We start from the raw sequence: 27,832 nt of genomic DNA, 5'->3' as shown, positions 1-27,832 counted from the left end.
CCCATTTATCATCACAACACTTTGAGGTAAGGTTAAGTAATGAATAATTAGCCTAAGGTCACCTAGTAATTTACATATATTCCCAAAGGGAAATCGAGTTCATTTATAATGATTGCATCTCATAAATATGCTGTGCGAGATCCACTCAACTCAAACAGAATGAACTATTGTTGTCGGCCGATGGTGAACTGTAGTGCATCACTCAAAACATCATGGCATGCCACCTTTTGCACATGTGTCCCAGGTTTGCCATCATGGAATGACACCCTTGACACATCTCCCAGACTTGCCATCATGGCATGTCACCTTTGACACATGTGTACCAGGTTTGCCATCATAGCATGACACCTTTGACACACGTGTCCCAGGTTTGCCATCATGGCATGACACCCTTGACACATGTGTCCCAGGTTTGCCATCATGGCATGTCACCTTTGACACGCGTGTCCCAAGTTCTCTAGATTTCAACATCATTGAAATCCCGTCCTCACTTGGCTTGCACCATTCCTCACTGAGGGAGAGAAGGATGACAGGGAATTAGCATCCTCCCTGATGAAAAACAACCCACCGAAAAACAGCTGAGAGCAACTGTTGTGTGATAATCGCCTCTTGGGGAAAAAGCAAGCTTTACTTCCACCATACCCCGCCGCCTCCCCCTCCCCCAAGGTGACATGGTACGGTCCTTCTGTGAGGTGCCGAGACGTCGCGCGCACCCTGAACGCTCCGTCGTCGAGTGGCGCGCAGGCGGCCAAGATGGCGGCGGCCGGGTGAGCGGCCAGGAGATCCAGCAGCGCATGCGCCGGGCGCTGGCCGCCCTGGTCGCCTCTCCCATCCCTGTTCCCCCGCCGGCACCCCAAAATGATTCTGGGGGTTTACGGCCAGCGAACCGCGACGTTCCTACACGTCCTCTGCTGCCTATGGGCCATCTTCGCCATCGTCGGGTATCTAGGGCTGCCCCAGTCCGCCCGCAGGGAAAAAGAAACCACCTACGGGGGCCACTGGAAACATCTGACCTTCCTTAACCAGGTGTTGACGGTTAAGCCCAACAGTCGATTAGGGGAGGGGAGCGAGAGGGGGGGAGAGCGCCTGCGCAAAAGGGATTCTCCCTCGTGGCCATCAGTATAGGAGCCTATCGGAAGGGAGAGTGGGCGGGCCCAAGGCAGGTGCAGCTCCTGAGGTGAACGAACACCTGCGTGAATTTGTCTTCATTGCCTGAACATCTGCCTTTTGCCACAGAGGGGGGGTTGTTTGCTTTCCTTCCCAAGTCCTTATTAACTATATCGTTATCACATAATTATATCTTTAATCTTAACTATATCTTTATTATTCATTATTAATTGTATATTTATATCTATATTCTACTTCTATACCCTGGCTTTAAATGCCGCCAACCACCTTGGAGAAAAATGCTCCTTCAACAGAGCCTTGCAAGGAAGGTAGTACAGCTTACCTGCCCATTTTCACACATCAAACTTCTCTGGTCAAGGAGCAAGACTTTTTTTTTTCCTCTTGAGTTGTTGGCCTTTATAGTCACCTCAGCAAGTGGCTGAGCGTTGCCAACCTCCAGGTGGTTCAACCATAATGAAAGCAGGATAGGTTGCTCAGAAGTTAACACTCCAAGCAAGCACCTGTATGGCTAATGATATTATTGTACCAGTGCCTCTAATATTCAATAATCACTTAAACAATGATAAATAAGCTTTTATACTGTGTTAAACTTAACGACATGAACAATATCTACACAGGGTTATTATTGTGTGATAATTTACACAAAGGAATGTAAACCAAATAGTCCCTCTACAAAGGGCTCACAACAACAAATTAACATTGAACAATATGCACATGGGCTGTCATTCCCCGTTGTTGAATGACTTTGTGAAGCCTTTACAATGACTTGTTATGCTGTATAATATTAATAATCATTGGCAAAACATTTCAGAAACAATTAATAATAACATTGCAAAGTGAATGGAATTTCTAAAAAATTCTGAAGGCTCTTTTTTGCTTTGTTATATAAGCACTGGCTCTCCTATCAGTCAAACACAGAGAGCAAAGCAAAAAAGAACTTGCTTGGATTGTTAACCTCCAGGTGGTGGCTGGAGACCTCCCTCTTTTGCAATTGATCTCCAGGCAACAGAGATCACTTCACCAGAAGAAAATGGCCACTTTGGAAGGTGGACTCTACAGCATTATACCCCATTGAAGTCCATCCCTTTCCAAACCCCGCCCTTTCTCAGGAGTCGCTCCCAAAATCTCTAGATATTTCCCAACCTGGAGCTGTCAATCCTGGCTAGGATTCAAACTTGGATCTCCCAGATGCTATGCCTTCTATAATCACACCATTCTGGGCTTCTCTAGTCTGAGTAGCAGTGAGGTAGTGGTTAAGAGCAGGTGCACTCTAAACTGGAGAACCGGGTTTGATTCCCCACTCTGCCACTTGAGGTGTGGAGGCTTATCTGCGGAATTAGATTAGCCTGTGCACTCCAACCCACGCCAGCTGGGTGACCTTGGCTCACAGCTCTACAGAGTTCTCTCAGCCCCACCCACCTCACAGGTTGTTTGTTGCTGGAGGGGAAAGGGGGATTGTAAGCCCCTTTGAGTCTCCTTACAGGAGAGAAGGGGGGGTATAAATCCATACTCTTCTTCTTTTAAAATGAGTTTACTGTAAACATTGTAATGGTTTGTTTTTAATTGGTTTTTTTAAAAATGTGGGTTTTGATTGTAAGCTGCATGGACCAGGACTCTGAAGAGGGGACATAGAAATACCCTTTTAAAAAACCTAAATAAAAACCAAAGCTACCTTTTTGAACATAAAGATTACAGGAGATTTATTAATTCATCCGCCGTTTCTTGAACCATCTTTATTCTAGAATACTCCATTTGGGTTTGGGTGCCTTCCTAGTTCTGTACACAACACTCTAGGATCCCAGTGGAGCATTCTAGAACAAAGAAGGTCCAGGAAGTAGTATGAACCTAGTCTGCCTAGTAAACATGGTAGTGCGGCATCATCCCATGGATCAGTAATGACCCAGTGCTTGTATAGAGAACTACCTTTAACTTTTTAATGGTGTAGTAAGTGGCACCAAATAGGTGACATAAAAATGTAAGATTATACAGCACCCCCCGCCCGCCCATAGACTTCTTTGACAGTACATGGCTGAATGCCATGGATAAAATCCATCATTACCTCAAGACTGTTTTTTATTTCAGATAGCACATTTGTGCTGTGTTTATTTCAGATAGCACATCTGTTCTGTGGAACAGACAGTAATATATTGTTCCTATGCAAAGTCAAACACCTATGGCCAGAACAGACTGTCAGCAACTAAAATTAACCTGTACTGTAAAGTCTCACCCTTCGTAGTTATTCTGGTATAACGTGAAAATAAATCATAATGCTAGAAATAATTAATATAGAGTATACAATAGTAGACTATATAATAGAGTATAATGTAGACTGTTGTAGTCCACATCCATATAGCATTTTAGGTAAGTCAAGGAACTTTATATGTGTTGTTTCAACAAGCCATATTTTTAAGCATTATTATTTCCATATTGCAGATAGGGGTCAGGAAAGCTGGAAACCTTATGGTGAATGTATTGTTGAGTTGGTGTTCCCGGCTCACAGCTCCATTGTCACTACAACATCCCAGTCCCCAACAACTTTCACTAACATTTTAATTAACATTGATGTTAAGAGGCAATGTTTTCAGTAGTATTCAGTTTCAAATCCGTATCTTTGTAAAGAAATAAATATGGAATGATGATGCAGTTATACTCAAACGTGTATTATTATATATGCCTTCTTTGTAATTCTATAGGTTTTACAGGCAATGCTGTTTGTATTGTGCGTCGTCATTGATTTTGTACATCTCTGCTCCCCTTATCATGAGACGTTATCAGCTCTATTGGTGCCTGTCAGGGATTTCATCTTCTCAGTATTTGTGTTCCCTGTTGGCTTAGTAAGTAGTCACTATATTTGTTTCCCTAATAATTATTTAGCGTAGAGTCTAATATGTCCAAACGAAACAATGGCTTATAAGAAATTTTAGAGGCGCAAAGTACAGATTATTAAATTTATTAATTTTGCCCTTTTCTAGAAGCTTGGGCAAATTATTACAGTTGGCATATTGAGAAGAGAAGGATTCCAGTACCGAAGAATATGCACTGAATCATTTTCTGTAGCCTAGCAGAAGTCTAGCAATTAATTTTCCCTTTTAATCTACACTTTTAGGTCTGGATTAATAATATACTTGATAGAAGTTAGAAGACTGTCAGTTGAACAATAGCAAGACATTACTAACACTACCACCCTTTTCTATATTGTGTCTCAGAAAAAGATGTTAGTATAGTCAGTTGAGGTGCAGTGGTTGAGAAAATTGTATGCTTCCTCATTAGAATATAATCCCAAATGAATACGAGAATTATCATTCGTTTTACATGCTAGCTTTTGTCAAATGCATTGTTTTGCACATTATTGGACATGGTACTTTATGTCATGGGCCAGCCCTTGAGTTCTTACCAGGACACAGAAGACTCTGAGGCAGAACCTGATGACACAGTGTAGCCAGAGTTGGCTACTCCTGAGGAACACCAGGCAGCAGAGCCAACACCCAGTCTTTCCCTTCCCTGCCTGATGACATGCAGGTGGAGGAGCCTTCAGATCCTCCTTGGGGAACCCAATGATGAGTCAGCTGGGCATAGGAGGCAGAAGCAGAGGCTGCTACTGCAGAAGCAAAGGAGTACTCGTTTGGCAGCAAGGTATGGGAGATTAAAAGTCTCTGCATCTGATGATTGATCCCTTGCAGAATCCCAGCCCCTTGAACAAGACTCTCTATATAAGCCTTGCTGTGAGCTTGCTTCTGCCTGGGTACAACAAGTGTGTTACATGTTGTTGTGTGCCTGGTTCTTTGGTGATTCCCAGCCTGCTTCTTGGTTCTCCCGTGCCTTGACCTATTGGACTGTGACTTGACTATGCCTTGCCTGCCACTTGCCTTGACCTATTGGACTGTGACCTGACTATGCTTATGCTTGCCATCCGTTTGGCCCTGCGGGGTCATACCCGGCCACGCCCCTGTCTGCTGGGAGCACACTTTAATACAAGAGCTTTTATAGTTCATTGAACAACTATCACCAAAATTTGCCTTTTTTACTTTCAGAGAGATGGGGGGAACAGACCTAGGTAGACAATAGGCTCCAGGCAAAGCATTCTACAACAAAGAAGGCCCGGCAGGTTAAATTCTGTGGCAGAGGAGTATACAACCTTACTAACACCTTTTTCTGAGGCAGACTATACCATCATTGTTATGCATTCAGATTATTTTTATTACACTAGTAATGATATAGTAGTTAAGCTATTGCAGGATCTGGGAAACCCAGCTTCAAATCCCCACTCTGCCATGGAAACTTATTGGGTGACCTTGGGCCAGTCACACAACTCTCATCCCTGACCCTGGCTAGTATTTGGATGGGAGACTTCCAAGGAATATCAAGAGCATGATGTGGAGGCAGGCAATGGCAAACCGCCTTTGAACACCTCTCATCTTGAAAACCCTACAGGGTCACCGTAAGTCAGCTGTGACTTAACAGCAAAAAAAAATATTTCCTGTGGTTGAATCACAATCCTGCAAATATATCACTCTACCATTACCCTTAGATGTTGGCCAGCCAGCTATCATTCATGCCTCAATGAATGAGAGCAGCAGTGACGTAGTGGTTAAGAGCAGTTGTACTGTAATCTGGAGGAACCGGGTTTGATTCCCCGCTCTGCCACTTGAGCTGTGGAGGTTTGTCTGGGGAATTCAGATTAGCCTGTGCACTCCCACACATGCCAGCTGGGTGACCTTGGGCTACTCACAGTTTTTCTGAGCTCCCTCAGCCCCACCTACCTCATAGGGTGTTTACTGTGAGGGGGAAAGGAAAAGGAGTTTGTAAGCCCCTTTGAGTCTCCTTCTTCTTCGAGGCTTGCCAGCTGTAGCAGTCTACATAGGACTAGATGGTGTTATCAGCTACAATTCATGCATAATGGAGTGGGTTGCCCTCTTACAGGGACAGGTCATTGAAAGACCACCACAGGTTGTCAGACATACAGACATATTTGCCTATAACTCCCTAAATATTTAAAGAATTACTTCCCGACTCATCTCATACCGCAGTTTCTTAGCATTTGCCCACACGTCTAGGGTTTTTAAAAATCCCAAATATAAAGGTTGAACCAGAGACAGTGTAGAAATTAGAAGAAACATTATTCTCAGAAGAACAGCAATAAAATTATGACCTTTTATAGAAATGATTAAAAGAACTATATCCAATAGCCCAGATATCAACAGTGGAAAATAATGCAATACATGGACAACATAAATCACACAGAAAAAGGGATCCCAAAATATACATAAAATATATGTATGATTCATATCCCTTCAGTGCAATCCTTGCAATTCAGTTGTAAGCAACAAGCAGACCTCCAGTAATAAAATCAACTGAGATTAAATGAATGCTTATCCTTCCTCAAACATTTGAATGTCCTAATAGTATGCTGCTAGTTGCTCTGATTGAAGTACTCCAATTGGCAGATTTCACCTGGATGCCATATCAAGAGATAAACTGGCAATATATAAGCTGGCCACATGTAAACATCAAATAATAGTGTTAACCTGGGTAAATTAAACACTTTCGATCACAGTCTTCTTCACCCGAAACAATTATATACAATTATATACAGATGGTGACAAGGCATCTAGGCCAAAAGTATAACTTCAGAAGATTCTCATGCCAAATGCATCTAAGCATAATGGATATTTACATGTGGCCATCTTATCTCCTGATGCAGCATCCAGCTGAACATCTGGCAGTTGGAGTACTTCCATCTTTTTGAAATTTGTTCATGATAGCTTATACATGGCCAGTTTATCTCTTGATATGGTATCCAGGTGAGATCTGGCAACTGGAGTACTTCAAACCTCTTATCATCAGAGCAACTAGCAGCATATTATTTGGACATTTAAATGTTTCAAGGTATGCATATTAATTGGAAAAAATGTCTCTTTAAAAGATGTTTAGTGAGTGAAAGTAGGCAACTGAAGCTATTCATGGCATGAAGGTGCATAGCACCATCCAGTAAACAACATTCCTAAAGTCTCTATTTCCTGTAGCTTCAGAGAGGGGTGGTAGATTGGAACGATCAGCTTGGTACACACATTCACTTTAATCTGGATAAGAACCTTGAGTGTGTTAAATATCAAGTTGCTTGCAACTCAGGTGTCCCTGTGGATTAATGACCTCCAAAACATCCTGCTGTTAATGACCTTATTCAGGTCTTGCAAACTGAAGGCCATGGCTTCCTTGATTGAGGCAATCCAACTCATGTTGAGCCTTCTTCGCTCCCTGCTGCCTTCAACTTTTCTTAGCATTATTGTCTTTTCCAGTGACTGTTGTCTTCTCATAATGTGTCTGAAGTACAGTAGCCTCACAGTTTGGTCATTCAAGCTTCTAGGGAGAGTTCAGGCTTGATTTGATGTACAAGAACCTATTTTATCGTATGTATTGAGCTTTGCTGATTTTAGATGCTGCTTTTTAAACAGAAAATTAAGAGTGCTATTTAGGTATACATTAGTGTTTAGTCATTTGTATCCATTGTAATGATTGTAAACTACTTTAAGCATCTTTAATGAAGACAGTAGCTAATAAATATTTTAAATCCATAAAACCAATAAGTGAATAGTGTGACTGAACTTTTTTATAAGAGTGAAGGGAAAATAGGGAAAATGTTTTGGTAATTTAAGAAATTCTATATACCCATAACTGTTCGTTAGATTATCCTTTTCTCATTATGCTTGTTTGCATGTTTTTACCTTAGTTTGTAGCTGTTGTTTTCTGGGGTCTCTATGCATATGATCGAGAACTTGTGTACCCTAGGGAGCTGGATGAAGTTAATCCAATATGGCTTAATCATTCTATGGTGAGTATATCTTGTCTCATTCTTAAAGTCTTGCTTTAGATATCTGGATTCATCATTTTTACATTTTGTAGAAGTTTGGCGTATAGATACTTTATCTTCCAATGATCTATGGTAGGGTCCTCTATGATAGGGTCCTATGATAGGTTCTCTCTCTGTAGAATATTTAAGGGACATTCTAGGAATTCTGCGTATATAAGGGTCAGAAGTACAAGCTGTGGGGGAAAGAAGATAGGTAGTTCAGGCATGCTTTATCTTGTAGCAAAATCATTCTGAGGGGCAAATTATGTGAGGAGAAAAGATCCAAGGAGGACTCCTTGGGGAATAATGAGCATCCTGTGTGCAGAGATGCATTGGTCTCCACCTACCCTGGGGTCCCTGATGGGGGACGCTGGTCCAACCAGTGCTAATGATTATGGACGCATTGATCTCACTGCATTGTCTTGGAGTATACCACTCCACTTTTCTTTACTTTAGACTGAAAGATAAGAAAACTCTTCAGGTTTCATAGTAAGCAGGGATTTGAATCCAAGTCTCCCTGGTCCCACACCTCTATACCACACTGAATCCATAGCTCATTGATTTAGCTAGGTTAGGGGGTAGGGGAGTCAATGTGAGGGATTTTTTGTTTTGTTATTTTGTTTTCAAGAGGAATAGCTATGGCCATTTTTAGCAAATGGCCAAGTTCTGTAATTTTTATTTGGCACCTAAAGGTGAGCTTCAGCAAAGACGTTTCTGAAAAGCCCGCACAAACACACTGCCTATATCCCCTGAAGCTCCCCGCCCCCCATAGCCAAATGGCTCTACTCTGCCCCTAGAACAAAGCAAAGCTAGGAACAGTTCACACTTGAGAAGAGGCTGCACTTTCTGGCTTCAAGGCCACACCTGCAGAGGCAGCAAAAACCGGACACCTGCAGAGAAGAAAGACTTACAGTTCTCTTACAAATGCCCGCCACCCCCAAATGCCAGGCTCAAGCCTGACATTTAAGCAATAGGAAAGGAAGCAGATTCAAATTAATGAAGATTTTAGGTGAAAAACATGAAACAAATGTAGACAAATGTTATATGCTACAACCACTGAAACCAATACAATGAACAATCGATATAACTTTGTTATCATGTGCCATGTGTTTCTGACTTTTATGCTTGTGCATGTTTTTGATTTTTAGCATACTACAATCCTGCCGCTGCTTTTCATAGAGCTTGTAATATGCCCACACAAATATGTCCATAATGCAAATGGGATTTTGGGACTTTCAGTCTTCACAGTTACATACCTCTGCTGGTAGGTAGGCAGTTTTTTGCCAAATAGATTCAAAATAGAAAATATTCATTTATTAATTTTGCTCAAATGTGATTGTTCCACTTGGATTAGCTGAAAGTGATTTTAAGAGTGCTTAAAAGACCAACCCCACAAGACCAGCCCCATGCAACTTGGCAAGACTTTTCCCAAGGAGAGGCTGCCAGGAGTAGGGAAGGAAGCAAAGCTGAAAGCGAGTTGTACTGGAGATTGCTGAAGTGTGCCTTAATGGCAACCATAATCTCTGGAAGAGATGCCCACCCCTCCCCACAACCCAAACTAAAGTGAGATGGTAACTAGGTCTATGTAAAATGAAGGTATAACATTTAGGGGGGAGGAAGATAGACACAGAGAACCATTGCTGGTAGTTCTGGCTGAAGCAGCTAGAAGGTACAGGGTCTGTCTGTCTCTGGGTATTGATTTATAGTAGTTCTGTTTATGTCTCCACTGTACTAGCATGGCATCTCCAGCATGGCACCTTCTTCCCTTCTGCCCCTCCCTTAATGGGGGGCAATCACTGGCCTTGCTCCTCCCCACCCCGAGCAGCAATCGCGCCTCGTGGTGATTCACAGGCGTCTTTGTCCTTGCCTGAAGACTGCCAGTGAAGGGGAGCTCACCACCTCCCCAGGTGGCAATTCCACTGTTGAACAACTCTTGCTGTAAAAAACTTTTTCCTAATATCCAGCCAGTACCTTTCTGCCTGTAATTTAAATCTGTTATTGCCAGTCCTATTCTTTGCTGCCAACAAGAACAGCACCCTGCCCTTTTCTAAGTGACAGCCCTTCGAATACTTAAACAGAACAATCATGTCCCGCCTCAACCTCCTCTTCTCCGGACTAAACATTCCCAAATCCCTCAGTCTTTCCTCTGAAGACTTGGTTTCCAGGCCCTGATTACTCATATTGTACTCCTCTGCACCCACTCCCAAGATTTTGTCCACACACACAGTTACCCAGAAGTGTATCCCACATTTAGTATGTGTGTTCTTCATTTTTGTTACCCAGATGTAGAATTCAGCGTTTATCCTTGTTGAATTACATCATGTTCCCACACGCCTACTTTTCAATGTGGCCAGATCTCGCTGAATTCTCTCTATCATCTGGTGTGTTCATTGCTCCTCCCAGTGTGGTGGAATCTGCAGATTTAATGAGTAATCCATCCAAACTCTTATCCAGATCATCATTTATAAAAATGTTTTAAAATTTATTTTCATTATAAAAATAAACAGAGCATTAAAAAACGATCAAAAGAAATATTGCAATTATATCAGAAGTATAAGAAAGAAATTGTGCATATGATATTGTGCACAATAATCTGGTAAACAATAGACACTAGATTATAATATCTGTTATTGCCAATAGTGAATGGCATAATAATAAACATGAAATAATGGTTATAATAATCTAACAAAAGTAATATATTATGCAATATATGATAAAACTGATAATATTATTAGACCATATAATATAAATTCGAATAGATGAAGTAGATAAAAATAACTGCTAAGTAATTACCGTTATAAATTTCTAAGAATAATTCTCACAGATTAAAACACTGAATACACATGTTTTGTCATCTATTCATAATGGTATGTCTTCTCTTTAGGCCCTTTTTCAATATTTAGCATATTATGATGATCATTAATAATTTATATTCAACATTTCAACAACATTTCTCAACTTGTCATTTTTAAAAATAATAAATTAAATAATATTTCCATTTATCTTGAAATTCTTTGATTGGTCTCTTATTTACAAAATTCGTTAATTTTGCCATTCCTGCATATTCAGCTAGTTTGCTTTCCAAGTCTTCTTGGCTTGGACATTTTGTTGCAAGTATAACTTTCGTGATAGTTATTATATATCAAAATAGTTATAAGATTTTTGTAGAGACATAGCGCCAACAGGGCAGGGTGGGGCATGACGCCCCGAGCAGAGCGGCGGCGGAGGCATGGCCAGACCATGGAGGGGGTGGGGCGTTGCAGGACAGGGGCAGGCAGTGCTGCAGCAGGGGCTTGCGCGTGCAAGCACTGGGCAGAGTTTCCCCTCCGCCTCTGGATTTTTAAAATGCCTAATATTCTCATAGCATCCATAGCAAGTTTAATTTTAAAACTTTTCTGAATATCTGCATGTATTTCTTTCCACATTCATCACATATGGTAAAAGGTACTCCCTGCTTCTTTGCATTTTCCAAATTTCCCTTTGCAATTCTTATCCATCTTCTCAGTATCCTTTGGATTGATACATCATCTGTAAAACATCTTGTACCAATTTTTTGTTAACATTTGGCTGTCTGTAAATTTTATGCCTTTCATCCATAGCGTTTTCCATTGTTGAAAAGATATTTTTCCTCAAAATTTGGCATCCATTCAACCATACATATTTTCTTCCAAGGCCTGTCACAGTAAGATCCAAGTCACGGGTGCAGGTGAAGAGCTAAAACCACCAGACCATGGCCACACAGCCCAGAAAACCCACAACAGCATGCCCTTGTCTTATCAGCAAATCTACAGTGTTATTTGTATTTTGTTTAAAGGATAAACAGTGATTGCTGGATTTAAAGTACTTTTCAGTGAAGTTCTCCTAATGGAATGGAACATTCCTGCCTTCTGCTGCAGCCCACAAGTTTCCTGAAACGCTAGTTCTTATGTTCTTATGGTTCTGTGGGATAGGGAACTATGCTGGTCCTGTGGGACAGGGAAGAATAGCATGGAGGGCAAAGTGGGGATCTGCAGTGGGAAAGGAAATCTCCCTTGGGATAACAGGAGTAACTTCAGTCAGTGGAAGATGACTGTTGGCTTCAACACCATAGCTATGAATCTTCACAATTCATTATGACCTATAGTAGTGGTGGCAAACCTATGGCACGGGTGCCAGAGGTGGCACTCAGAGCCCTCTCTGTGGGCACGCGCAAACAGAGTGCCCCCCCACATCTAGGCTGGCCTGGGCCGCTGGGCTCGATTATTAGCATATAAATCTAAGACCAAGTTTTGGGGAAGCAGTGTAGGTAACCCTGTTAAGCGCTGTTAAACCCCACTGATTTTCATGCTCCCACTGATTTTCATGCTCCCAGTGGAATTCCGAATCATCTTCAAGGTGTGGGTTTTGACCTTTAAGGCCTTACGCGGCCTGGGACCCTCGTACCTTAGAGGTTAATCGCGCATTTACCCCATATGCCCTACTGAAGCTCTCGTTCAGCAGGAGGCCAAGTACTAGTGGTTCCTGGCCCCTCAATGATGCGGCTGGCCCCGGCCTGGTGGAACACCCTCCTTCCTTCCAGCTGTTCCGGAGCCCTGCAGGACCTTAGGTGAATTCCTCAGGGGCCTGCGTAAGACTGGGAGTTGTTCTGTCGGGCCTTTGGAGTGTTCAGTCGCTAGAAGTAGGAGCACCCCTTTACTCACTTTAACTTTACCATTCGTTTGTTTCCTCTACGTTACCCTCCTAAGGAGGAGTCCAGCCGTTCCCTCCTTTTGGGGAGGCTTTTTAATAAATGGGTTATGGGACACCTGTTATTATTGTATTGACCGCTGTTTTAATGGTTTTAATGGATTTTAGTACATGTAATAATTGTTTATTTGTTATAAACTGTATATATGTTGATGTTGTTGTGCACCGCCCAGAGCCCCTTGAGGATGGGGCGGTCTACAAATCTAAACAATCAATCAATCAATCAATAAATAAATAAATAAAAGCGCAATCCTTTACCTGGGAGTAAGCTCAGTTGCTGACAATGGAGCTTGCTTCTGAGTAAACCCTCTTAGGGTTGTGATTCACCCGTTGGAAGAGTTGCACAGTTTATTGTCGAAGGCTTTCACGGCCGGAATCACTTGGGTGCTGTGTGGTTTCCGGGCTGTATGGCCGTGTTCTAGCAGCATTCTCTCCTGACATTTCGCCTGCATCTGTGGCTGGCATCTTCAGAGGATCTGATGTTGGGAAAGCAAGAGGAGTATATATATCTGTTGGAGTGTCCAGGGTGGGTGGAGAAACATTGTCTGTGAGTAACAAAGAAGCAACCAGGTCAATAGTTGAGGGCATCTGAATAGAAGTATGAGTAACAATGAAGACTATAGCATGGGAGTAACAATGGAGATAGCAAGGTCACTGGTGGGAGCATCTGAATAGAAGTATCCTGGCCTTTGTTCCTTTTGTCTATGGTCATCCTGTGTTTGTGTGGAGCTGGTTAGACACTGTCTTGACTCTAGTATTTCTTCAGATCCTCTGAAGAAATACTTCAGATCCTCTGAAGATGCCAGCCACAGATGCAGGCGAAACGTCAGGAGAGAATGCTGCTAGAACACGGCCATACAGCCCGGAAACCACACAGCACCCAAGTTGCACAGTTGCTTCAAAGCAAAGCCACCGACTACCACCAAGCTTACTCCTGAGTAATGCACGCCTCAGAGCCAACCGTTTTTTCTAAACTAAAACCTCAGTATTCAGGTTAAATTGCCGTGTTGGCACTTTGCAATAAATAAGTGGGTTTTGGGTTGCAGTTTGGGCACTCGGTCTCAAAAAGGTTCTCCATCACTGACCTATAGTGATGTTTATATTTATTTGTTTTTAGGATATCGTGGGTACACTATATGTCTGGGATTTGGGCATATCCAGTTTTGGAAGTGCTCAGTATGCCTGGAAAACTAGTATTTTTCTCCATCGCCTACGGTATAGTGATAACGTTCTATTTCCTTGGGTTTCTGCTAACAAAAAGGTTATGGGGTAAGTAAAGCAGATGCTCTTTTATATTTTCAGTGCCCTAGTTGACATAACAGCCAATTTTCACCAGTATTCAGTGTATTTGCAAGTACAAAAACATTTCCTCCCAACATTTTAGAACCTTCAGGCACCTGTGGAATTTTGAGAGGGGGTGGTGACCACTACCCTAAAATGGCTGCCACAGGAGGGGAGCCAAACACACTATCTTCCTCCTTGTGTTGTAAATGAAGGAAGCCTTTTGGGAAGGAAGTGAGAAAGGGGGAAATTTAAACAGAAGGAAAGCCTGAAGGGGGAATTGAATCAGAAGGCAGGATACTTACTAATCCTTGAGATCCTCCAGTGGCCACAGCTGGTTTGCATCCATGGAAAAACCCTTCATTTGAATCATGACAGTAAGACCTGCCTTAGAAAGACCATGTCGACTTCCGAAGTAGCTTGGTGGGTGCCTGGAAAAGTACTGGCAGGCGCTATCACACTCAGGGGTACCACATTGGCAAACTGGTCTAGTTAGTCAAGTTTCTGTGTAGCTGATGGTAGTAATGGATATTACCACCCTTTTTGTGTGAACTTTGGTATGTTGAAGGCCTTCTACTCCCTTCCATCAGGTGCACTAGAGCACAACCATTTCCAATAGCAGGAAGTTCTCCCATACCTCATACACAGGTGCCTAGCAGCATGTTCATTGCCTCCTGTTGCAGCACAGATACCCCACCAAGGAAGGAAAAGGCTCAGTAGAATGTTTGTGAGGATCTCTTCAATATTGCCCTCAAAGGCCCCACTGTTCATCGGAGGGGAACCTTCTAATGATCCCTGGCCTGAAAGATATCAGGTGGGCTTTAACTAGAGCCTGGGCCTCTATGGCCCTGGCCCCAGCCTGGTGGACAAGCTGCCAAAGGATGTTATGGTCCTGGGGGAGTTATCTCAATTCCGCAGGGGTTGTAAAATGCGGCTGTTCCACCAGGCCTTTTCCACCTAGCCAGCTGGATTAAATGAAGGCCTCGGGGGGGGGGGGGGGGGGGGCGGAGTGGAGGGTTCATTGCCATCTGTTTTTAACACCTGCATTAGTATTGGTTTTAGCACCATAGTATATTTGTGTATTGCTGTTATATATATTTTTAATGTTATATATATTTTAAGCTTAATTGTTATATTTGTGGGAAATTGTGTTGTAACCCGCCCTGAGCCCTACGGGGATAGGGCAGGATAGAAATAAATAATAATAATAAAATAAATAAATAAGTACAAAGCTGTTTGCCAGATAGCACTCAGCACACGAGTGGGGAAGAATTATTTGTCTTGTATCAAATGTGAAAATACTGTGAAGCTCACTGTGTTCCCCTTTTTCTCCCTCAGCAAGACGCAGAAGACAGTGATAAGGTAGATCCTGGAAAAGATGTAAGGTCATTAAAAGTGCAAGCTCGCTTTTGGAATAGAATTCAACTGTAATCAAAATGAAAGCATTCGTCACAACTGCTTCTTGATCTGTTATTCAAAAGTAGCCATTTTTTCAGGTACATAGTTCAGAGTTGAAGAGCCATCAATGCAGAAGGAGAAAAAGTAGACTAATAATGTTTCTAGAAATATACTATTTCTGTAGGTAAGAAAAATGGGTTTATTTAAACGAAACACATACGTATGCATAAATGCTCATCTATAAGAGTGCATATTATACATAGCACATTTGTAAACAAAAATAGTAGAAAGCATAAGAATTGTCTTGCTGGATCAGGTGACAATCTGTTGAGTGTACCATCCTGTTCAAACAATCCTCATGCTTTAGCTGGCACTGAGAGCCTGCCTGGATTTAAAGATGGGTCAGCCACGCTGAGAGCCAACGTTGTATAGTGGTTAACAGCAGGTGGATTCTAATCTGGAGAACCGGGTTTGATTCCCCACTCCTCCACCTGAGTGGCAGAGACTTATCTGGTGAACCAGATGTATTTCTGCACTCCTACATTCCTGCTGGGTGACCTTGAGCTAGTCACAGTTCTCTCTGAACTCTCTCAGCCCCACCTACCTCACAAGGTGTCTGTTGCGGGGAGAGGAAGGGAAAGGAGCTTGTAGACCACCTTGAGTCTCCTTACAGGGGAGAAAGATGGGATATAAATCCAAACACCTCTTCCTCTTCTTCTTAATGGCTTCTCAGACTGTCCAGCAGTCAGAATAAGAATGTTTCAAACACTGTATGGATAGGACGCATTTCAATATGTTTTCAGTCTCCACCATCTTAAAAAAATATATGTTTTCAGTCTTCAACACTATAAAAAGACTAATACATGAAAAGATGAAATCACTGGCATATATCCAGCCATGCAGTTCTGAAGACTTAATGGAAAGGGGGGGCAGCAATTTCTGCTGATTCCCTGCTCTCTCTGCAATCTCCAACTTCCCTGAAGATCTGCTGCCCTCCAAGAACAACATTAGGTGGGACCCAGTAGACTGCAGCAGGAGGTGGAAGCAGGAGAGCCCTGTTCCACAGAGGCCCTTTCGCACATGCAGAATAATGCACTTTGCAGCTGAATTTTACTGTGCAGAATAGCAAAATCCGCTTGCAAACAATTGTGAAAGTGGATTGAAAGTGCATTATTCTGCCTTATATGCAGAAGGAGCCTGAGTCCATAAATAGTTTGACACACACCATGGCCATTTATTTTTTGCAATGTTTGTCCTCTTGCGAGGAGCTGACCACAAGAAGCACTTTACTGCTCCAGCGTCTACACTGGCAACTTATAATGACAGGCAAATCAAGTCTGTACTTTTAGACAACACTTCTTTTTTTATACTCCTTGCTTTTAGGTTTGCTCCTGTGTAACTTTTAAAGAATCGCGTGTAAAAACAATAGGCAAAAGTAAAAAGTCTAATTAGAAACTATAAGAGTAAAATTAAATCACGGACCAGCATGAATTGTCTAAAGCACTTTAAATATTTCCGTTTTTTGTTCTGTTCTTCTGAGGCTGCTAAAATGTTACTGTTATTGCTGCTATTTTAATGCAAATGTTGTTTATTTCACTGTTGCTCTATGTCATTATTTGATGCTGGCCTTTTAAAAAATGTTTAGTAAGTTATAATTGCCCAATATTAGCATTTTTGTTGGAGAGAACAAAATAGAAATAATTTAAATAAACAAACAAGCATGTTGGCATAAAGCCAGCAGAATCTCTGTTTGGGCCTTCAATATGCATACTGAAAACCCACGGGGAAAATTTACAGAATCCACAAAGTGTGGGCGAGTGTTTTCCCCCAGCACAAAGAGGTGAGCCCATCCAGGACGATCTCTGATCAGCCATACACACACACACAACTATAAACTCCTATCTATGGGCGTTTTCCCACTTACCTTAAGCCGCGCGTGGGGAAACGCCCTATAACAGCCATATTGCCAGTAGGATCTTTGTTTTATGTAGACAGGGCTTCAGTTTACTGTCATTCAGTTTACTGGCCTTTATTATTATTAGATTTTGTCGCATATAATGCAGAATAACGCACTTCAGTTCTTGTCAAGTGTTGTGGTTGTCCAGTACATTCTCACACACAGAGTCCAGTTTCCACGGTCAAAGTTCCATTCCAGAAGTCAAGCGCAGAAGAAGTCATAGTGACAAGTCCAAGGGTAAACCAAAAGCACAGGTCCAGAGATTCAGGCCATGGTCAAGGGTCAAGACAGAGCAGATGGTTCAGAGCAGGTGCTACCAAGTCAGCAGCCATTTGACACATTGCTTCCACAGAGCTATCTATGCCCTTTCCAGTTGCTTATAAAGGCAAGGTTACTCAGAGGGCCTGTAACGTTGTGCACCTGCCAGCTGCCTCAGGCCTGCTTCTGCAAATACTCATCCTCACTGTCCATGCAGGGCCTGTGCTGGGCTGCCAGGAGCACTTTGTCTTCTGTCCTGTAGGGCCCTGCGTGTTCTACTCCTACATTGTCCCTGTGGCTCTAGTGATGAGGGAGGTGAGCAAGCTGGCATCTGGCTTTCCACATCTGGCTCAGAGCTGGAGGGCTGAGGGGTCACTGGGCTGGCTTCTGGCTGTGGGTTTGTGTCTGGCCCCACAGGGGCTGCTGCTCCTTCCTGTACCACTTCTGCAACTGGCTATGCACAGGAGCCAGGGCTGCCTGCTGACTCTCCCTCAGGGGAGTCCTCAATACCTCCTGAACCCGACTGGTCCATGACATCATGTGTTCAGAACTGGCTCTACGTAGGCTGTCTTTGGGTTGGATCCAGATGCTCCAGCTGGTTAAAAAATGCAGCTTCACAGATTCTTGTGGGGACACTGTGGAGGGCCCACATTCAACCAGTGCTCTGTCAGCTGCACTGGCTCCAGATGGCATACCAGATCCAGTTCGAGGTTTTAGTTTTAACATTTAAAACGCTTAATGGTCTGGGACTAGCATATGTGTTGGCTGGTCTCATTTCTCCGAGACCGGGGACTGCAGGTGGCGTCAGGGGGAGAGAACTCCAGACAACATCCCATAGTCAGTGGGGTGCCACAGGGAGTGATCCTCTCCCCGATGCTTTTTAACATCTACATGCACCCCCTGGCAAGTTTGGTCCGGAGTTTTGGACTGCGGTGTCATCAATGCGCGGATGACACGCAGCTCGTGTTCACGATGGAGGGCAGTCCGTCTTCGGCCCCTGAGGCTCTCCAGCGTTGTTTGGACACTGTTGCTGGTTGGTTGAGTGCGAGTCGGCTGAAATTAAATCCTACAAAGACGGAAGTCCTGTGGCTGGGTCGGGGAGAGTGTCTGGTGTCCTTTGGCCTGCCTACGCTGCATGGTGAGGCTTTACAGTTTTATTTATTTATTTTTATTTATTCGATTTGGTAAACCGCCCTACCCCCAAAGGGCTCAGGGCGGTGCACAACAAACAACAATACAATAAAACAAATCGAATAACCCCAGTTAAAATACAAAACCTTAAAACTATAAAACTACGGCAGCAGTAATAGCCTTCAATAAATTGATTAATAATAGACGTCTGGCACCCAACCCCAGTGATCAAACCCTGGGAAGGGAGGGGATTGGCAGATGGTCCAATAGATAGCCAGTGTGCAGGACAACACGAGGGGCGGGCTCAGCGGCCGGCTCCCTCAAAAGCCCGGTGGAACAGCACCGGTTTGGAGGCCCTGCGGAACTCTCCAAGGTCTCGCAGGGCCCTAACTGCTGGAGGAAGGGCGTTCCACCAGGCAGGAGCCAGGGCAGTAAACGCCCTGGCCCGTGTGGAGGCCAGCCGCATCATGGAGGGGCTGGGGACCACCAGTAAATTCGCCTCCGCAGAGCCTGGGGGTGATTCTGGACCCGGTACTATCAATGAAGGCCCAGGTCACCCGAACGGCTCAGTCAGCTTTTTTCCATCTGCAGCAGGCACGGCTATTGGCCCTGTACCTCTCCCGTCCTGATCTAGCCACTGTGATTCATGCAATGGTCACCTCCAGGCTAGACTACTATAACTCACTCTACGCGGGCTTGCGTTTAGCCTTGATCCAGAAATTGAAACTCGTACAGAATGCGACAGCCAGGCTTCTAACAGGAGCATCTAGCAGGGACCAGATTACTCCGGTCCTATACCATCTGCAGTGACTGCCGATCGAGTTCCGGGTCATGTTTAAAGTGTTGGTCTTGACCTTCAAAGCCATTCATGGCCTTGGACCTGCATACTTACAAGACCGCCTCTCCCCATATTGCCCCGTTAGGCCCCTCCTCCTTCATCGGAGGAGGACCTCCTGGTGATCCCTGGCCCTAAAGCTATCAGGCTGGCCTCTACAAGGGCCAGGGCTTTTATAGCCCTGGCCCCTACCTGGTGGAACAGGCTTCCAAGGGAGATCAGGGCCCTGCGGGACCTGCAAAGTTTCCGCAGGGCCTGTAAGACGGACCTGTTCCGCCAGGCATTTGGCCAGCCTGGTTAAATACATCACTGCCATTTCATCTGGCCCCCCGTGGGCATAATGGTAGGGAGGGTGGAGGGTGGAACGCCATCTGATTCTGTATGGTTACGGGTTTTATTGCTGCTAATCAGTTTTATGTTATGTTTTACGCCGTTTTTATCGTTGTTCACCGCCCTGAGCCCCTAGGGGGAGGGTGGTTTAGAAATCAAATAAATAAAAATAATAATAATATCTGCAAGACTGCCTCTTCCAATATGTCCCCCAGTGAGCACTGCACTTTGCTGATAACTACTTGCTGGTGATCTTTGGCCCGAGCCGTGTCTGGTAGTTGTCATGTAGGGGTTTTCTCAGCCCTGGTCCCAGCCTGGTGGAACACTCTGCCCAATAAGACCAGGGCCCTGTGGAACCTATCTCAGTTTCTCAGGGCCTGTAAGATAGAGCTGTTCTGCCAGGCCTAGAGTTGCGGAAGCAATGGGGTTGGAGCCATCTGGCTGGCCCCCTTTCCCCTCAAATATAGAACCAAATACTTTCCTGTGTTAATATGCATATTTTTTGCGATCATGGAATCCACAAATCCTCATTGTTGGTAATAGTTCTAAGATATTGCCAGCAATGTACATTGCAGATGAAAAAACATGATTAACCCCCCCCCCCCCCCTTCATGTAGTAGAGGATCAAAGTAGTAATCTGAAAAATGGGGGAGCAGGTATACAGACATGGCCAAAATTGTTACAACTCCTGTGCTTCATAGCATACCAATCCCAGGACTTACAGATGTAAATTGCTTTTTGTTCACAGAGGTAATAAAAATCCTGTAGTCATATGTAGCTTATAAATCAGATAAGTTTTTTTTTCCTTAATGTAAAATATGTTTCACCACTTTTGTTCAGTCTCTCCCTCAGCTTTGAACTGGTGGAAAGTGCAAATATTGCAGATGACTTATACAGTGGTGGGATCCAAAAATTTTAGTAACAGGTTCCCATGGTGGTGGGATTCAAACTGTGGCGTAGCGCCAATGGGGATGGGTGGGACACGACGGGGGCGTGGCCGGGCATTCCGGGGGCGGGGCATTCCTGGGCGGGCCTGTGGCAAGCACGCAGTCGCCGCGCCGGTCCTTGGGCGGGAAACGAATGCACGCAGGCGCAGGCTGCCATGCACTCCGGTGCACCTCCTGCTAGACTGCTTCAAGTTCTGCGCGCTACTGCTTAGAGGAGGGGCGTAACTAAGGCAAAAATCACATGGCAAAATCACCAATCAGTAACCCCCTCTCGGCACACACAAATAATTAGTAACCTACTCTCGGGAACCTGTGAGAACCTGCTGGATCCCACCTCTGGACTTATAGCAACCCTTTAGAGCAGTGGTTCTTAACTTTTTTCTGTCACACCTCCCATGAATCTGGCCTAAACTTTAGGCTGGGTGAGAGTAGACTAAAAATGCGTACTCACTGAAGTGAACACAAAGAAAAGCAATGAAACACTTTTGGGGAAATAAATTTTGTGAATGCCGTGTACATAAAATACACATAAAACAATGTATAGTTGGGAGGCAACTCACACCTTCCCTGGAGTCTGACTGTACCCCCTGAGGCAGCATCCCCCACAGATTCAGAACCTTAGCTGTAGGGTTTTCAACAGAGGTGATAAAAATAAGTGATTTGCCATTGCCTGCCTCTGCATAGAAACCCTGGGAGGCAGTGGCCACTGCTGTTTCTTCTTCTGATAGATTTTAAAATAATTTTTTATATTTTAGATATATGAATTAACCGAACAGAAAACGGGTAATGGAATCAAATAAGTAGTTACAATTAGTTCTAGCTGCTTGATAAAATAACTTAATATTAGGTACTGCTAGTCCTTTCTTTTTTCCATCTTGAAATCTTTGAATACGATTCTTGACTTTTTGCTGTTCTGTGTGAACTTGTTTACCTGTTTCTGCTATTCCTTCAGGGTTTGTTTTTTTTTGGCCTTGTATATAAATTGGTAACATTTGAATATTTTTTTAAAAATGGCAGAATGGCTTCCTCCAGAGGAGGCCGGTTGTTTCTTCATGAATAAGAAAGCCCTAAGGAAGCATTACAAACACTGTACTCCTGCCAGCTGGAAACTGTTGATAGAATACCTACTCCTTCAATTAAAGTTACAAGAATTTCTTCAGTAGCTCGGGACTCAAGCATGGCAGTTGGTCCATCTGAAAGAGAGAACAGGTGGTGGTCCATCTGAAAGAGAGAACATGATGCCACATGCGTGTCATTGTTCAAATGCAGGAGTTATTTTAACTATGTTCAAAAGCAGAATTCCTTTCACTACATTTCCTTGCTATTCTTATTTGGCGAATACTGTATTTAACAAGTGTCCATTTTGTCAGAGTTCCAGATTGTTTATAAACCTCAAAAACTGTAAAAATGTCATATTGGGGAGGGATGTCATGTTGGGGAGGGAGCAAGCTTGTTTTCTGCTGTTCCAGGGACTGGGATCAGGAGTAATGGGTTCAAGGTGAAGGAAAAGAGATTCCACCTAAACATCAGGAAAAACTTCCTGACAGTAAGGGCTGATTGACAGTGGAATGCACTGCCTCGGAGTGTGGTGGAGTCTCCTTCTTTGGAGGTTTTTAAAGAGAGGCTTGATGGCCATCTGTCAGGAGTGCTTTGATCATGTGTTCCTGCATGGCAGGGTGTTGGACTTGACGGCCCTTGGGATCTCTTCCAACTCTATGATTCTATGATTCATTTTTCCCTACATTTTTCCCTATACTACACACTTAGTAGACGTGATCTCAAAAAGAAAAACCTTCATTTGTCAATATCAACCATATTTAATTTTCCTTTAGTTTTCCTTCGAAGCTTGAAAGTTAGTGCCTTCTGCCATTTTTCTATCATGTCTTACAATCTACCCCTTTGTTCCTTCGACCACTCGTAAAACATATTCTGGTCCTTTCTCTCAAAGAGTTTTTTGGGCCACAGATGCAGCATTTTTATATCCTGTACAAAGAAGTAGTTGTCAGTTTCTATCTTGTCTCAGAGTCAAGGATCTGTTATCAGCTAGCATAAATTACAGCACCCTTGAAATTGTTTTTAAGCTACATAGTAATGGTTTTGAAAAATGAAGCATAAAACCACAATTGGGGGGTGGGGGGGGTAGCTCAGACAACAAAGCATAAAACCACATTTCCATTTCATCTGCTTCAGGAAGAAATCAGGCCTTATTGTTTTGAAATTTTGCATGGGTGACACCCAATGCTGTTACTTTCATTGGCCATGAATCAAGGCTGATTAGCTTTTGCTGTATTAAAAACATATATATTTTTTATTTTGTGCTAGTGTGCAGTAGATCTGGAAAACAGAAAGATTCAAATCAAGTGGTGGAACACTGAGGGCTCACGGGGGAGGAGAAAACCCGTGCTGCTATGATTGCCTGCCCTTCCTCCCTACTTGTACTGCCCCCTTCGCAGCTCTTACAGTTGCCCTTTTCTCGTCCCTCTCCAATCTTCCCATTGCATACTTTCCCTCCCAGTTCAACTTCAGCACCTTGAATTGGGCCCGGAAGTGAATAGGGAGCCAGTGTAGTTCCTTAAGGAGTGGCGTGATATGCGTCCGGCCAGATGTACTGCTTAACAGCCTGGTTGCCACCTGTTGCACTAGCTCCAGCTTCTGGACCATCGTCAAGGGCAGCCCCACACAGAACACATTACAGTAGTCCAATGGAGAGGTTATCAGAGAATGTAACTGTAGCCATGCCCCCTTTGTCCAAAAATGGACAGAGCTGGCAAACCAGATTTATGGAGAAGTCGATTTATGGCTACCAATCTTGATCCTCTTTGATTTGAGATTGCAAATGCCTTAACAGTCCAGGTGCTCGGGAGCAGCAGCAGCAGCAGAAGGCCATTGCTTTCACATTCTGCATGTGAGCTCCCAAAGGCACCTGGTGGGCCACTGCGAGTAGCAGAGAGCTGGACTAGATGGACTCTGGTCTGATCCAGCTGGCTTGTTCTTATGTTCTTATGTTCTTAACCAGAAGGAGCTGTTGGAAGGTCCTTCTGGCCATCGCTGTTACTTGAACCTAAAAATGCAGCAATGAATCTCATACCTGGTTCTTCTGGGACAATACAACCTCATCCAGAACTGTGTGCCCTGTGATCTTACAAACTCAGGAACCCAGAATACAGAGAACCTCTTTCTTGTCTGGATTCAGCCTCAGTTTGTTGGACCTCATCCAGCCCATAACTGCTTCCAGGCACTAGTTTAGTACATGGAGTGCCTCTCCTGACTCTGATGAAATGGAGAGATAGAGCTGGATGTGCATGTGCATATTGATGACACGTACCCCTGACGATCTCTCCCAGTGGTTTCATGTAGTTGTTGATTGGTGTGGAGAACAGGATCAAGCCCTGGGAACCCCACAAGAGAGCTTCCAGGACCGTAAGCACGAGTCCTCCAGCACTGTCTTCTGGAACCAACCCTGAAGGTAGGAAAACCACTATAACACAGTGTCCCCCCAACCCCATTCCCCAGAGTTGATCCAACAAGATACCATGGTCTATGGCATCAAAAGCCACTGAGAGGATTATCAAATAAATATTGTTTACATATGTGAAGAGTCTTTATGCTTCCATTTGACCCAGTTGGGGGAAACCAATTGGAATTAGACATATGATCATTCTGAATAATTTATCAGATTGTACAAGTACACTCAGTTAATGTACAGCCATATTATCTGAAATAACGATTAAAGTATGTATTATGTACTGTGGATAAACCCCATCTCAATTAAAATCTACATAGTTCAGTATCCCTTTCCAATTTAAATTGATGTAATTAGGTGAGTTATTTGCAACATGTATGTATTAATGTCTGGAGCTCAATGTATCACATTCTTTGATGGCTCAAAAACACTTGCCCAAAGACATTTAATTTAATGAACACATTTCCCAAATGACATATTGTTGGTAATTCTCTCTGGTAAGAGAGATCTTTGCATTACAGCAGAGTGCACTGAGGCAAAAGTTTCCCCAGGCATGCATGTGTGCTGGCAACAAAAGACGCTCAGAGCCAATTCCTAGTTTCTAATTAATAAGATGAGTCTTTATTAGTGAACTCCATTCTGGATAGAAAAGTGGAGAGATGGGGAGAGAAAAGTGGAGAGAAAAGTGGAGAGATGGAGAGATGTTCTAATCTATCCAGCTGGATGCCGAGGGATGTTCTCTCCATCTCTCTGCACACATAGTGCAAGATGGAGGAATGGGTGCAAGAATGGTGGAGAGTGGAGGAGAAGCAGGAAGGAAGGGTGTTCCCCAAAAGCAGCAATTTACACATACGATGTTAGAGCAATAGAGAAAAGTGGCCAGTGTCTGGGTCCCCTCTAGTATCAGACTCACTCATCAGACCCACTCTGTCGTCGAGACTGTCAGGAGACAGCATAAAGTCCTTCATTTCCAACACAAATTTGACAACCAAATGCATCAGCCTAAATGGCCTCTTAACTTCTGGAATACCCTGAAGAAGAACAAGCACTTCCAAGTCCAAGACCGGTTATCTTGATCCACTTTTAAAAACTTTTTCTGTCATAAGAATGCCTTCAATTAATGCTTTCCCCCTCTTTAGCTATTGTAACAAAAGGTGAAGTACTGTGTCTAAATGCGGTCCTCTGGGACATTCACTCGCACAGCTGCTGCTGAATTTCATGAGAGCAATTTCAGCAGGGAAGGTTCATATAAAGGAGGGTTTAGAAACCCACTCCTGCCCAGCTGTGCTATACTTTAAATCCCTCTCACCCAAAACTCACACAATATAGCAATTCTGCAGCAGCCCTTTTGTGATGCCCAGGTCTGTCAACTCCAGCTTGACCCTCCTATCTCAACCCTTAACGATCTGAGCTTCCTATTTTGCCAACCTGTCTAATTTGACCCTCAGTTTACATCCAAAAGCGCTGGCAAAGCTGGTGAATAATTGTTTTTTTCCAGGTGAAGTTGACAACTTTACAACCCAGGAAAAAAACCCTACCTCCTTACCTCTAGAAAATTCTTCATCATTGATGTTTGATTTGTAACCTGAGGTGACATAAAGGATGGAAAAAGAAGCAACGGGCGAGAAATAACCAGAAAAACAACAAAAGAATTGGCCAAATCCAAAAACTTGCCACACGACAAGGAAATAGTATAGTGCTATGTTATTATTAGATAACTACAAATTAGGCAGAATATCGCAAAGTCATTAATACAAATGTCCATTCATAAATACATAAACGTCCATTAGTGACAATATCATATCAACATCATGGATCTACTATAACTTCATAGTCATACAGGTAAATCAGGACGGACGGAATATACTGGAAATACAGTCGGTCTAACACAACCGCCACAGCAACACGGAAGCAAAAGAGCAGAACGCCTGCGCGCTGAGAGTGTGTTTTTGAGCTGTGATATATACTACCTGTGATATATAAATTCATAAAATTAATAGTGCTTACTAAAATTAATAAGCACTATTAATTTTATGATTTTATACATCACAGGCAGTATAACAATATTTGAATGAGAATTTTGGAAACAAGCAATTGCATAACAATGATTACAATGAATGAACACACACACTGAAGAAGATTCACGGCTCGAAAACGCACTCTCAGCGCGCAAGCGTTCTGCTCTTTTGCTTCCGCGTTGCCGTGGCGGTTGTGGTAAATGGACTGTATTTCCAGGATATTCCGTCCGTCCTGATTTACCTGTATGACTATGAAGTGATAGTAGATCCATGAAGTTGATATGATACTGCCACTAATGGACGTTTATGTATTTATGAATGGACGTTTGTATTAATGACTTTGCGATATTCTGCCTAATTTGTAGTTATCTAATATTAACATAGCACTATACTATTTCCTTGTCGTGTGGCGAGTTTTTGGATTTGGCCAATCCTTTTGTTGTTTTTCTGTGACATAAAGGACACCATCCACTGTAAAGTTGTTTTGTCTTTACTTCACTGAAATGAGAAAAGTCTATTGTGCTGTTCTCATTGCTTGTCATGTCTAATCCATGATAAGATGCTTAGCAAGACATGTTATTATGGAGCAGCAAAAATGTACCTGGTGCTTCAGAGGGGAGCAAAAGTAAAAATGGCCGATATCTTGGGGGAGAGGTGTGAGCATGTTACATTGCTTAGGTGTACAGTGTGATCGTATGTATAGTTCACTTGGACTTAAGCACTACCATGTTCAATTTGACTTGTGACCTAGTATGTATGCATTAGGTTGCAACTTTAGTTTCACTAGGAAATGAGAGCTAAGGAGTTAAAGGATTCCCAGAGGAAGTTGGGATTGAAGCGGGTGTCGAAAATGCAGAGCATAACATCACCTAGATCAGTGGTTCTCAACCTGTGGGTTGGGACCCCTTTGGGGGTCGAACGACCCTTTCACAGGGGTCGCCTAGGACTCTCTGCACCAGTGTTCTCCATCTGTAAAATGGATAAATGTTAGGGTTGGGGGTCACCACAACATGAGGAACTGTATTAAAGGGCCACAGCTTTAGGAAGGTTGAGAACCACTGACCTAGATGTTCTTGCTGAGAGTTAGAGAAAATGTGAAACCAATGAAGTGGAATTGGCGGTGGGGAGGGGGATGGGAGGGGCAAAAGGTACAGATTCCCTGTATATAAAATTGTGTTTCAGCTGAACTGAATACTGTTAGTTCTAATCTTAAACACTGTGCTTAATTCCAAGTATACATGAAACGTTTAATCGAGGCATTTTCTCTGAGTCCCTGCACTCTTTAATTTTCTGCCCAGGGAGGTCTACTTGGCAAGCGTTTCTGCATGGCTTCCGCTAACTGGCAAAAGCATTTTTGTTCCAAAAAGCCTTCCCTGGGTGGTTAATAGATTGTTACTGAATGATTTCCAGTTATGCTGCTTGCAGTTTGGTCTTTTAAAATTGTATTTTACGTAATTTTCATTTTGTAAATCACTGAGTGTATTTTTTTTTTACCCAAAATCTGCTAATAAATG

At 43.2% G+C, this 27,832-nt stretch overlaps 1 protein-coding gene across 2 annotated transcripts; it reads left to right on the top strand.

The window, feature by feature from the left end:
* The first annotated feature begins 743 nt into the window (after positions 1-743).
* Positions 744-15,901, top strand: LOC125433575 (androgen-induced gene 1 protein-like). 2 transcript variants are annotated; one of them, XM_048498194.1, is made up of 6 exons: positions 744-1,026; positions 3,822-3,962; positions 7,856-7,957; positions 9,124-9,239; positions 13,818-13,969; positions 15,320-15,901. In XM_048498194.1, exons 1-6 carry the CDS (start codon positions 859-861, stop codon positions 15,337-15,339), a joined length of 699 nt encoding a protein of 232 aa, XP_048354151.1. In that variant the 5' UTR covers positions 744-858; the 3' UTR covers positions 15,340-15,901. The 2 variants fall into 2 exon arrangements, with proteins under 2 accessions (XP_048354151.1, XP_048354152.1); XM_048498195.1 differs by lacking the exon at positions 9,124-9,239.
* The last annotated feature ends 11,931 nt before the right edge of the window (positions 15,902-27,832 follow it).

Source organism: Sphaerodactylus townsendi, linkage group LG05, assembly GCF_021028975.2.
Source record: "Sphaerodactylus townsendi isolate TG3544 linkage group LG05, MPM_Stown_v2.3, whole genome shotgun sequence".
In the NCBI taxonomy this organism is placed as follows: Eukaryota; Metazoa; Chordata; class Lepidosauria; order Squamata; family Sphaerodactylidae; genus Sphaerodactylus; species Sphaerodactylus townsendi.
Note: the sequence above shows the minus strand (reverse complement) of the source record. Positions and strands in the feature narration are given on the sequence as shown.